The sequence below is a fragment of the Sphaeramia orbicularis genome, chromosome 8, assembly GCF_902148855.1.
Source record: "Sphaeramia orbicularis chromosome 8, fSphaOr1.1, whole genome shotgun sequence".
Taxonomy (NCBI): Eukaryota; Metazoa; Chordata; class Actinopteri; order Kurtiformes; family Apogonidae; genus Sphaeramia; species Sphaeramia orbicularis.
In genome coordinates, this window is record NC_043964.1 from 5,977,463 (window position 1) to 5,989,711 (window position 12,249).

Consider the following 12,249-nt stretch of genomic DNA (forward strand, 5'->3'; position numbering starts at 1 on the left):
ACTCCAATCTCATTTTATTGTCTTCATATTTCATGATTCCTCATTTATTTATTAGATTGAGTTCAAAAGCAAGTTTTCTTTGACTGTTAAATATTTAATTACATTTTCCTGCATTCTGTAATCATATAACATCATGGAATGTAGCAGAATATAAACAAACAGATGAAAGAAGAAGAAACTGAACAAAGTCTAATGTGATAAGTTACATAACTTACACTTAAACACACACTTCTATCTAATCTAATACAATCTTATCTAGTCTAAACTGAATTAACCGTTATTTTGAACTGATTAACAGTGTTTTAAGTCATATCAGTAGATCTGTTTGGTAAATCTAATATGACGTAATAATTTATTTTGAAAATCCGCTGTTTTTTTTTTTTTTTTTAATGTAAATTACTGTCATTTTGTTCATGTTGTCATTGTCACGCTCCTTTAGAAAATCCCGCCTTCTTAACTTCTGATTGGACACTTTGCCGGTTTTCTCACCTCTGATTGGCTAAACCCGCCGTCACTCCGCCTCTTCCTACCCGTTTGGTCGTTGGAGCTCAATCTGAAATCATATTTTGCGTTGCGGCGGCGCAGCGGGCGGCGGCGGCAGCGGCTATCCTCGGGAGCTGCTTGCTTTTTTTAAAGGGTTTTTTTTCGGTTTGTCCTGACTGCCGCCGGTGCTTATGGATATCTGTATGTGAAAGGCGGGGGAGTGAGCAGTATTTGCCGCATAATGGTATTAAGAAAAAGACTAAAAACGGTGCCTTTTTAGCGGGAGACTGAGTGCTGCCGGTGCCTTGTAGCCGTAGTGAAAGTTAGCATCAAGAGGCTAATGCTAGGCCTTCCGTTAGCTTGGGTTTGTCAGGACACTTTATTGTTTTATTCCTCTTTTGTTCTGCTGCTTCTTTTATTTGCTGGCTTTTCTTTACATTCTGCTGTCTGTGGTGAATAAGTCAGTGAAATGAAGAGAGTGAACAGCTTCCAGAGGTGGGTAGCAACAAGGTTTTGTCTCATTAATTAATTACAGCTTTAAAAAAAAAAAAAAAATCAGAATTAATGTTATTTAACAATTTCAGTGGATTTGAGTGGGATTGTGACTAAATGTGTTGGAATAGCGGGTTGTTTATTCACAGATGCACAATAAGTGTTGTCAAACCAGGAACACTAGTTGAATTGTGGTTGATTTGTCAATAATTGATGGCATTAATCGATTAGTATGGATGTTATTTGAGAATCAATAACCTTATTGGCTAGTGTGTTAAATTATGAAAATACACTGAGTATGGGGTGTTTTTGGAAATAAATGTAGTCAAACCTTCATGAATAACCAATCTGTCATGTATAGTTTTAACTGGTTATATAATCACAGCTGATAGGTTTTTTGTAAATGATCAATACCTATGTTATAATTTGATTATTAACTGGTGGTGGTTATTTTTTCAGAGAAAAAGATAAGAAATGTCAAAACAACAAAACTTCAGTCATGTTAATTGTCATATTCAATTCAGTTATACCTTTAGAGATATAATTACAGATAAATTATGTAGAAAAGCATCAGAATTAATGTTATTTAATGATTTCAGTGGATTTGAGTGGGACTGGGATTAAATGTGTTGGAATAATGGGTTGTTTATACACAGAAATGCACAAGAAGTGTTGTCAAACCGGAAAGACTAGTTGAATTGTGGTTGTTTTATCAATTATTGATTGTATTAATTGATTAATATGGATCTTATTTGAGGATCAATAACTCTATTGACGTGTGTGTTAAATTATGACAAAATACACTGAATATGGGGTGTTTTTGGAAAGAAATGTATAAGAAATGTAGTCAAACCTTCATGAATAACAAGTCTGTCATGTATAGTTTTAACTGGTTTTTTGTAAATGATCAATACCTATGTTATATATTGATTATTAACTGGTGATGGTTATTTTTTCAGAGAAAAGGATAAGAAATGTCAAAACAAAACTTCAGCTATGTTAACAGTCATATTCAAATCAGTTATACCTTTAGAGATATAATTCCAGATAAATTATGTAGACGACCATCAGAATTAATGTTATTTAATGATTTCAGTGGATTTGAGTGGGGTTGTGATTAAATGTGTTGGAATAATGGGTTGTTTATACACAGAGATGCACAAGAAGTGTTGTCAAACCAGGAACAATAGTTGAATTGTTTTTATCAATAATTGCTTGTATTAATCGATTAATATGGATCTTATTTGAGGATCAATAACCATATTGACATGTGTGTTAAATTATGAAAATACACTGTGATTATGGATTGTTTATGCAAAGAAATGTATAAGAAATGTCGTCAAACTTTCATGAATAACACGTCTGTCATGTATAGTTTTAAATGGTTATATAATCACAGCTGATAGGTTTGGTAAATGATCAATGTCTGTGTTATATATTGATTATTAAATGGTGACGTTAGTTATTTAGAAATGTCAAAACAACAAAACTGCAGTCATGTTAACTGTCATTTACAATTCAGTTATTCTTTCAGAGACATAATTACAGTTAAATTATGTCAAAAACTATCAGAATTAATGTTGTTTACTAATGATCTTAGTGGGTTTGTGTTCGATTATGTCCAAATCTGTTGTAATTATAGGTTGTTTATAAAGAGAAATACATCAGAAATGTTGTCAAAGCAACAAAAATCCATTCATATTTAGTTTTAACTGGATAACTACAGCTGACAGGCTTAATAGAATATCAATATTTGGGACATTTAAGGATTATTAAATTGAATTTAACCTAGTTTAAGTAATAAAAGTACCCCAAATTGACTGAACTAAATCATACCTAATGGACGTCAATAATGTTGTGTAAGAATCAAAATATGTTGTAATTGTGGTTTGTTTATGCAGAGAAATGTTGTAAAAACAACAAAAATTCAGTCATTAATGTCACTTAAGGTTTTAACTGGATAATTACAGTAGATAGAGTTAGTAAATTATTAATATTCATGACATTTAGTAGTTATTAAATGATCATATGAGTTGTTTATACAAGAAATACAAACCATAATAGATAACAAACATTTGTCACATCAAATTCATTTTAAGTTTTAGACAAAATGGCAGTTGAAGTCGTGTAATTTAAGGGGATCATGAGTACAAGTGTCATGTAAAATGTCAAATATTCATTGTTTGTGCAGAGAGTTATGTAATAAATGTGGCACGAGTTTCTGTCACTGATAGTTTTAGCTGGATAATAATTACAGCTAATTAAAGTTATTGTTCATTAATGTCCAGTCGTGTAAACGTATGATAGAACATTGTTTTTATATGCAGAGAAATACACAAGCAGAGCAGTCAAATCATCACGAATAACAGAAACTAGTCATTTCTAGTTTTATACGGAGAATTAAAGTTAATGTGTTGTGTTATCCTACGTAATCTGTCGTATTTGGGTCAAAATATGTTGTAATTATTGGATGTTTGTTCAGATAAATACAGAAGAAATGATGCCAGTATTTCACGATAAACATTAAGGTCACTGTAGTGTCAGTGATATATTTACAACTTAATGGTTGTAACTGATCATAAAGTCCATATTTATCTGCAGAGTTTACGTAACATGTTTTTTTTGCTGCTGATGAAGAAATAGAATCAGAATAAATCCATCTGAGCTCTGACCTGAAGGTGATTTAGAAAGAAAACTTTAGGATTTAGTGTAAAACTCTGGGTGATTCAAATACAGAGGAAGAAATGGGTAAAAATGTTCATGTTTATTTAAAAAAAAAAAAAAAAATTAAAAAGAGGAAAAAATCCGGAGTTTTTAGTCAGATATGACAAGAAAACACGTCTACAACTCGTAGAAATCAGAGAAAACTAAATTTTTTATTTGGTCGTAACTTGTCCACATTTAATAAGAATAAACTGTGATTGGATCATGTATTTAACCTGTGGTATCACACACACAGAGTCCTTCTAAACACCAAAAGTGTGTAATGTATGCAGCGCCATAGTAACGTCAAGAGGTGAAAGAGCAGGACTCGGTGACCCGATACCTGTGGATTTGTGCTGATAAAGATGCGATGCTGATACCGAAGCTCTGTGTCCTTGTACGTGGATGACATCAGATGGAGGTTTATGACGCTGGTTACAAGGCGGTTGGCCGGCGTTTACGGGCAAACGTCCATATGTGATCATCTGCACGTCCACTCGGGTTACAGCAGGTTCAGACGCTCAAATGTGGATCTGTGACGTGGGTTGGAAGTCTGATGGCAGATTCATGTCAGGATGTGATACGATAACAGGCTCCGACTCCGAATTAAAACGGTTTTCCAGGTTTTAGAGGAAGCATCGGCTCTGAAACTCTGGGTTTTAATGGATTTATTTATTGTTTTATACAGTAAAATCGGTTAAATGTCATTGTTTTCTGTTATTTCACTGTAGAGGTGTAACGATCTGAAAATGTCATATCACAGTTGGCTTATTTAACAGGGACATTGCTGTAAATGCACCAGTTTGAGTAATGACTATTTTTCATCTGCAGTAACTGGACAGATGTGAAATTTTCGCCCTTAAAAGTAAAACAAGGTTAAAAACATGCGATTTTTAAAAGATATACCTTTAAAATATCTAAATACAGACGAGTGTGTTCATACAAACATTAATAATTAATAACACATCAGATAAAGTTAGTAAAAAACTGAGAAAATACACCTTGAAATTAGACGTATTAAAAAATATAACAGTACATTTTTCCAGCTGATATATCATCATATGTGGTAATAAATTAATAATTGTTTTAATTGTTTTCAGTTTTTCTAATCAGCTCCTTGTCTGATGTATAAACTACGAACTCATTTACACATGATAACGTCTGCGATCTCCGTGGTATCGCTGCGTGTTTTAATCTTAAATCAACATGTAAGTGTTGGAGTGTGTTTAAGTGCAGGTGGAAGGTCAGCGTTGTTGACTCAGGTTTATGTTTATGTTTGTGTCGTAGGTTCATGAACAGACGAGCCTCTGCTAACTGCCGCTACCAGCCCACATGCTACGAACACGCCGCCAACTGCTACACCCACGCTGTGAGTGACCACACCCCCTTCCTTTTTTCAGTCATTTTTTTTATCATAGTGGTGAGCCTTTTTGGTCATTCTGATGCAGATTTTGTTCAATTTTGTCAATTTTTTAATATTCTTTTTTGTTAGCATTTTTGTTAATTTTGTTTATCCTTGTGTTGCACATTTTTGTTAATTTTGATGCTTGTTTTCTCCATTGTTTGTTTATGTTCATTTATGATGTGTATTTTGTTCAATTCTGTCCATTTTTTGTTTATACGTTCATTTTTGTGCAATTTTATAATTTTTTTTTGTTTTTTCTATTTATTTTTGTACATTTTTATCCTTGCCTTGCGCATTTTTGTCCATTTTGATGCTTGTTTTGTTAAATTTTTTGTTTATGCTCATTTTTGTTCATTTTTTTATGCATGTGTGGAGTATTTTCGTTCATTTTGATGTTTATTTTGTTCAGTTTTGTCCATTTTTTTGTTACTTATACTCATTTTTGTACATTTTAATGTTTGTTTTGTTCAATTTTGTAAATTGTTTTGTTTTTAATATTCATTTTTGTTCATTTTGATGCTTATATTCAGTTTGGTCCATTTTTTTTGCTTGTTAAATTCAATTTTTAGTATTTTTGTTCATTTTTTTATCCATGTGTTGTGGATTTTTGTTCATTTTGATGCTTATTTCATTCAATTTTGTCCATTTTTTTGTTTCTTCAATTCATTTTTGTCCATTTTGATGCGTATTTTCTTCAGTTTTGTCCATTTTTTTGTATCGTATGTTCATTTTGTTGCTTATTTTGTTCATTTTGATGCTTATTTTTGTTCATTTTGATGCTTATTTTTGTTCATTTTGATGCTTATTTTTGTTCATTTTGATGCCTGTGTAGTTCATTTTTTATAAATTTTGTTGCTCATTCTGTTCATTTTATTGATTTTTTTTTTTTTTTTTTTTTTTTTTTGTATCCCAGACCCCTGTTAGAAAAGAAACCCTTGACTTCAACGTGTCCACATACTTTTGTCCATATAATGTAGCTAACATTGACAGATCTCGGTGACTCTGACCTGTACTAACGCCTGCATTCGTCTTCAGTTCCTTATCGCGCCGGCCTTCGTGGGGATGGCGCTGCTTCACCGTCTGTCCGATAACCGCTGGGAGACCATCACCGCCTGGGTCTACGGCATCGGACTGTGTGCTCTGTTCCTCGTATCCACCGTTTTCCACATCATCACCTGGAAGAAGAGCCACATGAGGTGAGGAGGAAGAGAACAGAATAGAATAGAATAGAATAGAATAGAACAGCCTTTATTGTCATTGTGTGTACAGTATTAGTAGTGCTACTCCAGTCAGTACAACAATATGAATAAAAAAAATTAAATTAAGAATAGAACTAAAAGTAGACTAAAAATAGACATAAACATGAATAGACACAATATTATCATTATGTATAACTATGATCAAGTCTATATAAAAGTATAGTCTAATATATAAAAGTAATGCATTTATGTTTGAATAAATATTATGTTGCTGCAAGAACAGAGGATTATTGCATGAACTTATTGCCCATAATTCACGAATGAACTGAGTTAAATTAAAGACGAGTTAAAACCCTCCACTTTAACATAAATGGGTCAAAATGACCCGCGTTCAAATCAGTGTGTTTTTAATTGCACTTTTGTCATGATAAAAATAATCATTTTCATTATATTTTGGTCCAAAAAAGAATGGTTTCATGTTTGAAATATTTATTTAACATTTTTAACAATTTTAATTTTTTTTTTTTTTTTTTTTAAATTTTGAAAAGCATAGTATATATATTATATAATGTCCACATCCATGTACTGAGTGAGTCCTTTGGTTTTACTGTAAATGAATTAAAGGTTCACATGTAATTCTGTTGTAAATGAATGTGGGTCATTTTGACTAAAATATGGAAGTTTAAGGGGTAGGAATAAAAAAAAACTACAATTACAACAATAACATCAAATCTATAAAAGGTAAATTAAACATTTAAATAACACAATATCATTAACATGTTTTTTGTGGAATACCTGGAATATGAAATTATAACAACTTTAAGATATTACAATAAAACCACCTGACCGGGTCATTTTGACTGTGTTTTCAGTTGAGTTTTGATGCTTGTGTTGAGCATTTTTGTTAATTTTGATGCTTATTTTGTTTAGTTTAGTCCATGTTTTTTTTTGTTTCCTTATTCATTTTTGTTAATTTTTATGCTTATTTTGTTAAGTTTAGTCCATTTTTTTGTTTCTTATATTCATTTTTGTTTATTTTGATTTTTGTTTTGGTCTGTTTTGTTCATTTTTTTTGTCACTTATGTTCATTTTTGTTCATTTTGATTCTTATTTTGTTCAGTTTAGTCCTTTTTTTTTTCTTTCTCACATTCGTTTGGACCCACTTGTGCATCTAAGGGTTAAATTGTGTTTGTTGTTCCAGGGCTGTTGAACATTGTTTCCACATGTGTGACAGGGTGGTCATCTACTTCTTCATCGCTGCCTCCTACACTCCGTGGTGGGTTTACTGACACGCTCGGTCTTTTGGGTGTTTACTGTGGATGTAAACCCTAACAGTGTGTCGTTGTTGTTGTGCTTCAGGTTGAACCTCCGTGAACTGGGCCCTTTAGCTGCTCACATGCGCTGGTTTGTGTGGTTGATGGCGGCTGCAGGGACCATCTACGTCTTCAACTACCACGAAAAGTCAGTTTATTTCACACGACAGTCCACGTTTCTACAGATAGGCATCATTTACTGATGAATAAATAAAAAATACTCAGCATTTATGCTCATTTTTCTTTGTTGATTCACTGATTATTACATCTGTTACAGTTTATATCATCAATTTCAACAGAACGTTTCTTTTTTTTTAGTTCTTCAGAATCATTTTTGTGTCATTCTATTACCATGATATAAAATGAATAAATAAATAAACTATAACAGAGGATCCAAGTTAAAGAACAACTGATAAAATACAGAAGAGTTTGTGTAAATGCCTTAAATCCTGTTTTAGATCAAATGACAATAATTCTGACAAATAAATTAATGCGTCAAAATATTATGTTTAATTGTATTTAATAAGACACCAGAAAACATTAACGGTTTGTCGTTTAAATTCACCTTTTTTAGGGATTAAAATGTCTTGAATGAAGAAATATTCACGTGTTTTAACCCTTAAAGACATGAAAATGTTTTTATAATGATGTCGAAGTGAGTTTTTCTCTTTAATTAACTTTTCTTGGGTGATTTACTGCTATTTATTCTAATATTATCTTCTGTATTTTAGTTTAAATCCTGTATTTTCCTATTCACTGATCATGTAGATATTCATTAATGCTCAGAATAAATTCAAAGGTTATTATATCAGAAACAGAAAAAAAAAAGAAGAAAAAGTGACTTTTTTATTCAAATCCCTCATTAGCTGAACATAAACCCAGTGTCTACAACCATGAACATTGACTGTCTAAATAAAAAGCACAAAACACAGGAAGAGTTCACAGGGGAAAAAAAACTTATTTTTGAAGAAATTGCACTAAAATGGTCCGAGCAGACTGTTAGTTTTATCAGTTATTCTTTAACTTGGACCTATGGAAGATGATGAGGGCCACTGGGACAAAATAAAATAAGGTTCAATATATATTTTTAAAATTATTTTATTATAATAAAAAAAGTCAGAATTCTGGCTTTTTTCTCAGGATAATAAAAATAATAATAAAAACATATATTGGACCTTATTTTTCTTTTTTTTCCCCAGTGGCCCTCATCATCTTCCATAGGATCCTCTGTTATAGTTCATACTATTTTTTGTCATGTTAATAGAATGAAACAATAATTATTCTGAATAACTTAAAAAAAAAAAATAAAGAAACATCCTGTAGAAACTGATCCACAGATGTAATTATCAGAAAATCTGTCAAAAGGCTTAAATCTGTGAATATTTGGTTGTTTTGTGCTGAATTATTTCTACCGTTAATAAAACCGACTCTGATACTGGAACCATGTGAAGGTTTGACTGTAGTTGAATCAACTTGAACTGGTTTTTCTGTTTGTCGGTGTTTTCAGGTATAAACTGGTGGAGCTGGCCTTTTATTTAACCATGGGTTTCTTTCCTGCGTCCGTTGTCACTTCAATGGTAACGTTTTCATTTACTTCTTCAGCTGCTTCATTAATGTTTTATTAGACACATTATTAGACATTTAGTAACAGACTGAATATTGGTCCAATTACAGTTATTTATATGAAAACATTTCAGGTTGTTTATATTTGTTCAGATTATTCACATTTTTTGTTAAAGGATAGTTCGTAAATGTAAATATTTTCATGTATTTTTATTTTTTATCCTAAAACAAAGAGGAAAAGTTTGCATTTGTCATAATTTCTGTTTTTCTGTCATTATTTTACCGGCTCTGTTCCACTTCACATTAAATTGAACTAAAATTGTTTGAACATTTTCAGTCTAAATATTGATAATTACCCCGCCCCCTAAAGGGGAGGCAAGGGCTATTGTTTTTTGTTTGTTTGTTTGTTTCCACTTTAGCAGAAAAACTATTGGTTGAATTCATACCTAATTGGGTTTATAGATTGCCAGTGACCCAAAATAGATGTGATTACATTTTGGGAAAAGTAGGTCAAAGTTCACATTTTTTATGAATTTTTTAAAATCTTTTTTATTTTATTTTTTTTTCATTTACTTACAATGGGTGAAATTTCAAATCGCTATAAAAACGTCAATTTTTACTCAATTTACTTATAACGTTGCTGACATATAGAGATTAATTTTAGACATCACTCTGCTAAATATCTAAGCGATAGCTTGTTTTTGAAGCTTTTGTTACATTATTAAATCTTTTTTTTTTCCCATTTACTTATAATGGGCGAAATTCCAAATGTCTATAAAAACATCCATTTTGTTTTAATTTACTTCAAACTTACCACATATATAATTTTTATATCTAACAAATATTGAATATGGATGAAAGAGTGGATTGATGCTGAAATAAGCGACAGTACATGTGAGGGACAGGGTTTGTTGTGCCTGGAACCAGTTGTTTCAGGTGTTTTTCTGTCTGTCGCTGCCCCCTGGTGGTCATACTGTAAAAGACACCGTGTGGACACCGTGTGTTCAGGGGAGCGATGGGACCGGTTCTGATCCTGTTCTGACTTTTCTAATTCTTATTCTGAATCTACTGTACACTTAATTCTTTCATTGCATGCATTCTTCTGACCTCTGGTATAAAACTGAAAACTATCTTATATCTAATTGTAATGAAAATACAGCGATAACATCTGAAAATGTACTTGCATATTTTGAACATGACATGTAATTTTGAATTTATTGTTAAATTGATCATTTTATTTTGAAAATTTCACACACACAAAAGTAATTATGCCAAAACACGCCCAAATTTTAAAGTCTGAATGATTTAATTTGAAAAATATATGAAATCACTGGAATTTATGTTTAACAAGAAAAGCACAAACACTGACAATTTATAAAGAATTCATTAAAATTGACCAAATTTACTCTCTGATATATTTTTTTTCTTAGGTATTTATATTTTAAGTTATTATTAATAATGTTATTATTATTATTATTATTTGTCTTCTTTGTGTCTGTAAGCCTCTGCATTATGTTAATTTATTTGTTTGGACGATTTTTCCTTTTAACATTTTGATGTTTGTTCAAAATTTCTTGATGTTTTGTATGCGCATTTGTTTGTTTGTTTGTTTGTTTGTTTTGATCCCCATTAGCTGCTATTCAGCACAGCAGCTACTCTCCCTGGGGTCATTAACAACATAAATACAAAGCACTACAATTTCCCACAAGTCACTCAACAAACAGGATGTACATACTCTCAACACAATAACACAAAAACCAAAATTCAACAAGCACACAATGCAAAACAACGACAGTAACAATAAGAATACCAACAACAACAGAAAAAAAGAATGCATAAACCCAAAAACAGAAACAAAAAACATATTTTTACTCATTTTCACTATTTCACACATATATTTTCAATAAAGTTGGAAAAAACCATCTGATCCTGTTTTTTTTTCCTAACCTTTCTTTATTTGGAGTTTTGCAGAAATTGGGCAAAACAAACCCAGCATCATATGTGACAAATCAATTGAAAATGAATTGTTGCACAATTTCCATTTTTTTACAGGTACACAAAAACAAAAATCCTGATCCTGTTTTGACATGTTATTTTTTTGTTTGTTTGTTTTTTCGCCATCTCCTCAGTCGAACACCGAGGGTCTCCACGAACTGGCCTGTGGCGGACTCATCTACTGCCTCGGCGTCGTGTTCTTCAAGAGCGATGGCATCATCCCGTTCGCCCACGCCATCTGGCACGTGTTCGTGGCGCTGGCGGCGGCCGTGCACTACTACGCCATCTGGAAATACCTCTACAGGAACCGTGGCGACAGCGACCACGCCCTCCTCCTCGACTCATGACCTGACGCCCACGCCGCGTCCACGGCGACAACGTTTACCACAAATGTGACCACAAATTGTTTACGGTTTTCTACGGTGACGGAGAGCGGCGTTTTCCAGTGTCTCCCAGAGTAAAATAAAAGCTATTTTCACAACTGTTTTATACCAAAACCAAAAAAACAAAAAAAAACAAAAAAAAACCCCACTTGAGCGACGAGGGACTTTTGACTTCCTGTTTTCGTATTAACCTCAGCACATCCAAGGCCGATCCCAGGGTTCCACACCAGGATTTTCTATCGACTAAAGTCACATTCCAGGCGACGGAGGTTTTCGTACATTTCAGTCAGTGATCGAGGTGCTAAACCGGCGCTTTTTCGGTTTTTAGCCCGGTTCGAGTCAAGTTCAGGTGGAAAAAAAAACCAAAAAAAAAACAGAATATTGACAGTGTTCTTTCCTGTGTTTATTTGAATCCAGGTTCCGTCTGTTCACTGTGTTTTATTTCTCTGGTTGGATCTGGATGTAGTTGTCAGGGAAGTATTTGGCGCCTCCTGCTGGTGGGTGGAGGAACCGCAGCACCGGAATAAAACACCGCATTTCTGAAAACCACGAATCAAATCTGAACCAAAAGTATTTATTATCAGCTACAAACGGACAGATTGACATGATTGGATGTTTAACCCTCTGGTGTCCCGCCCACAGAAGGTCCTTTAATCACCTCCAGCCCATAATATGCACAGAACAGTAGGAATGTCAGGATGGTTTTCATATGG

General features: G+C 32.8%; 1 protein-coding gene across 1 annotated transcript; it reads left to right on the forward strand.

The window, feature by feature from the left end:
- Nucleotides 1-576: 576 nt before the first annotated feature.
- Nucleotides 577-11,894, forward strand: LOC115423670 (monocyte to macrophage differentiation factor-like). Its single transcript, XM_030140602.1, has 7 exons — nucleotides 577-978; nucleotides 4,966-5,047; nucleotides 6,119-6,279; nucleotides 7,484-7,558; nucleotides 7,642-7,743; nucleotides 9,103-9,172; nucleotides 11,288-11,894. Exons 1-7 carry the CDS (start codon nucleotides 953-955, stop codon nucleotides 11,498-11,500), a joined length of 729 nt encoding a protein of 242 aa, XP_029996462.1. The 5' UTR covers nucleotides 577-952; the 3' UTR covers nucleotides 11,501-11,894.
- The last annotated feature ends 355 nt before the right edge of the window (nucleotides 11,895-12,249 follow it).

Excerpts from the sequence above, each read along its gene's own strand:
- LOC115423670 (XM_030140602.1), top strand. The coding sequence starts at position 953 with ATGAAGAGAGTGAACAGCTTCCAGAG. Across the intron at positions 5,048-6,118 it reads CCAACTGCTACACCCACGCT|TTCCTTATCGCGCCGGCCTT; the intron begins GTGAGTGACCAC and ends ATTCGTCTTCAG. Across the intron at positions 7,744-9,102 it reads GTCTTCAACTACCACGAAAA|GTATAAACTGGTGGAGCTGG; the intron begins GTCAGTTTATTT and ends CGGTGTTTTCAG.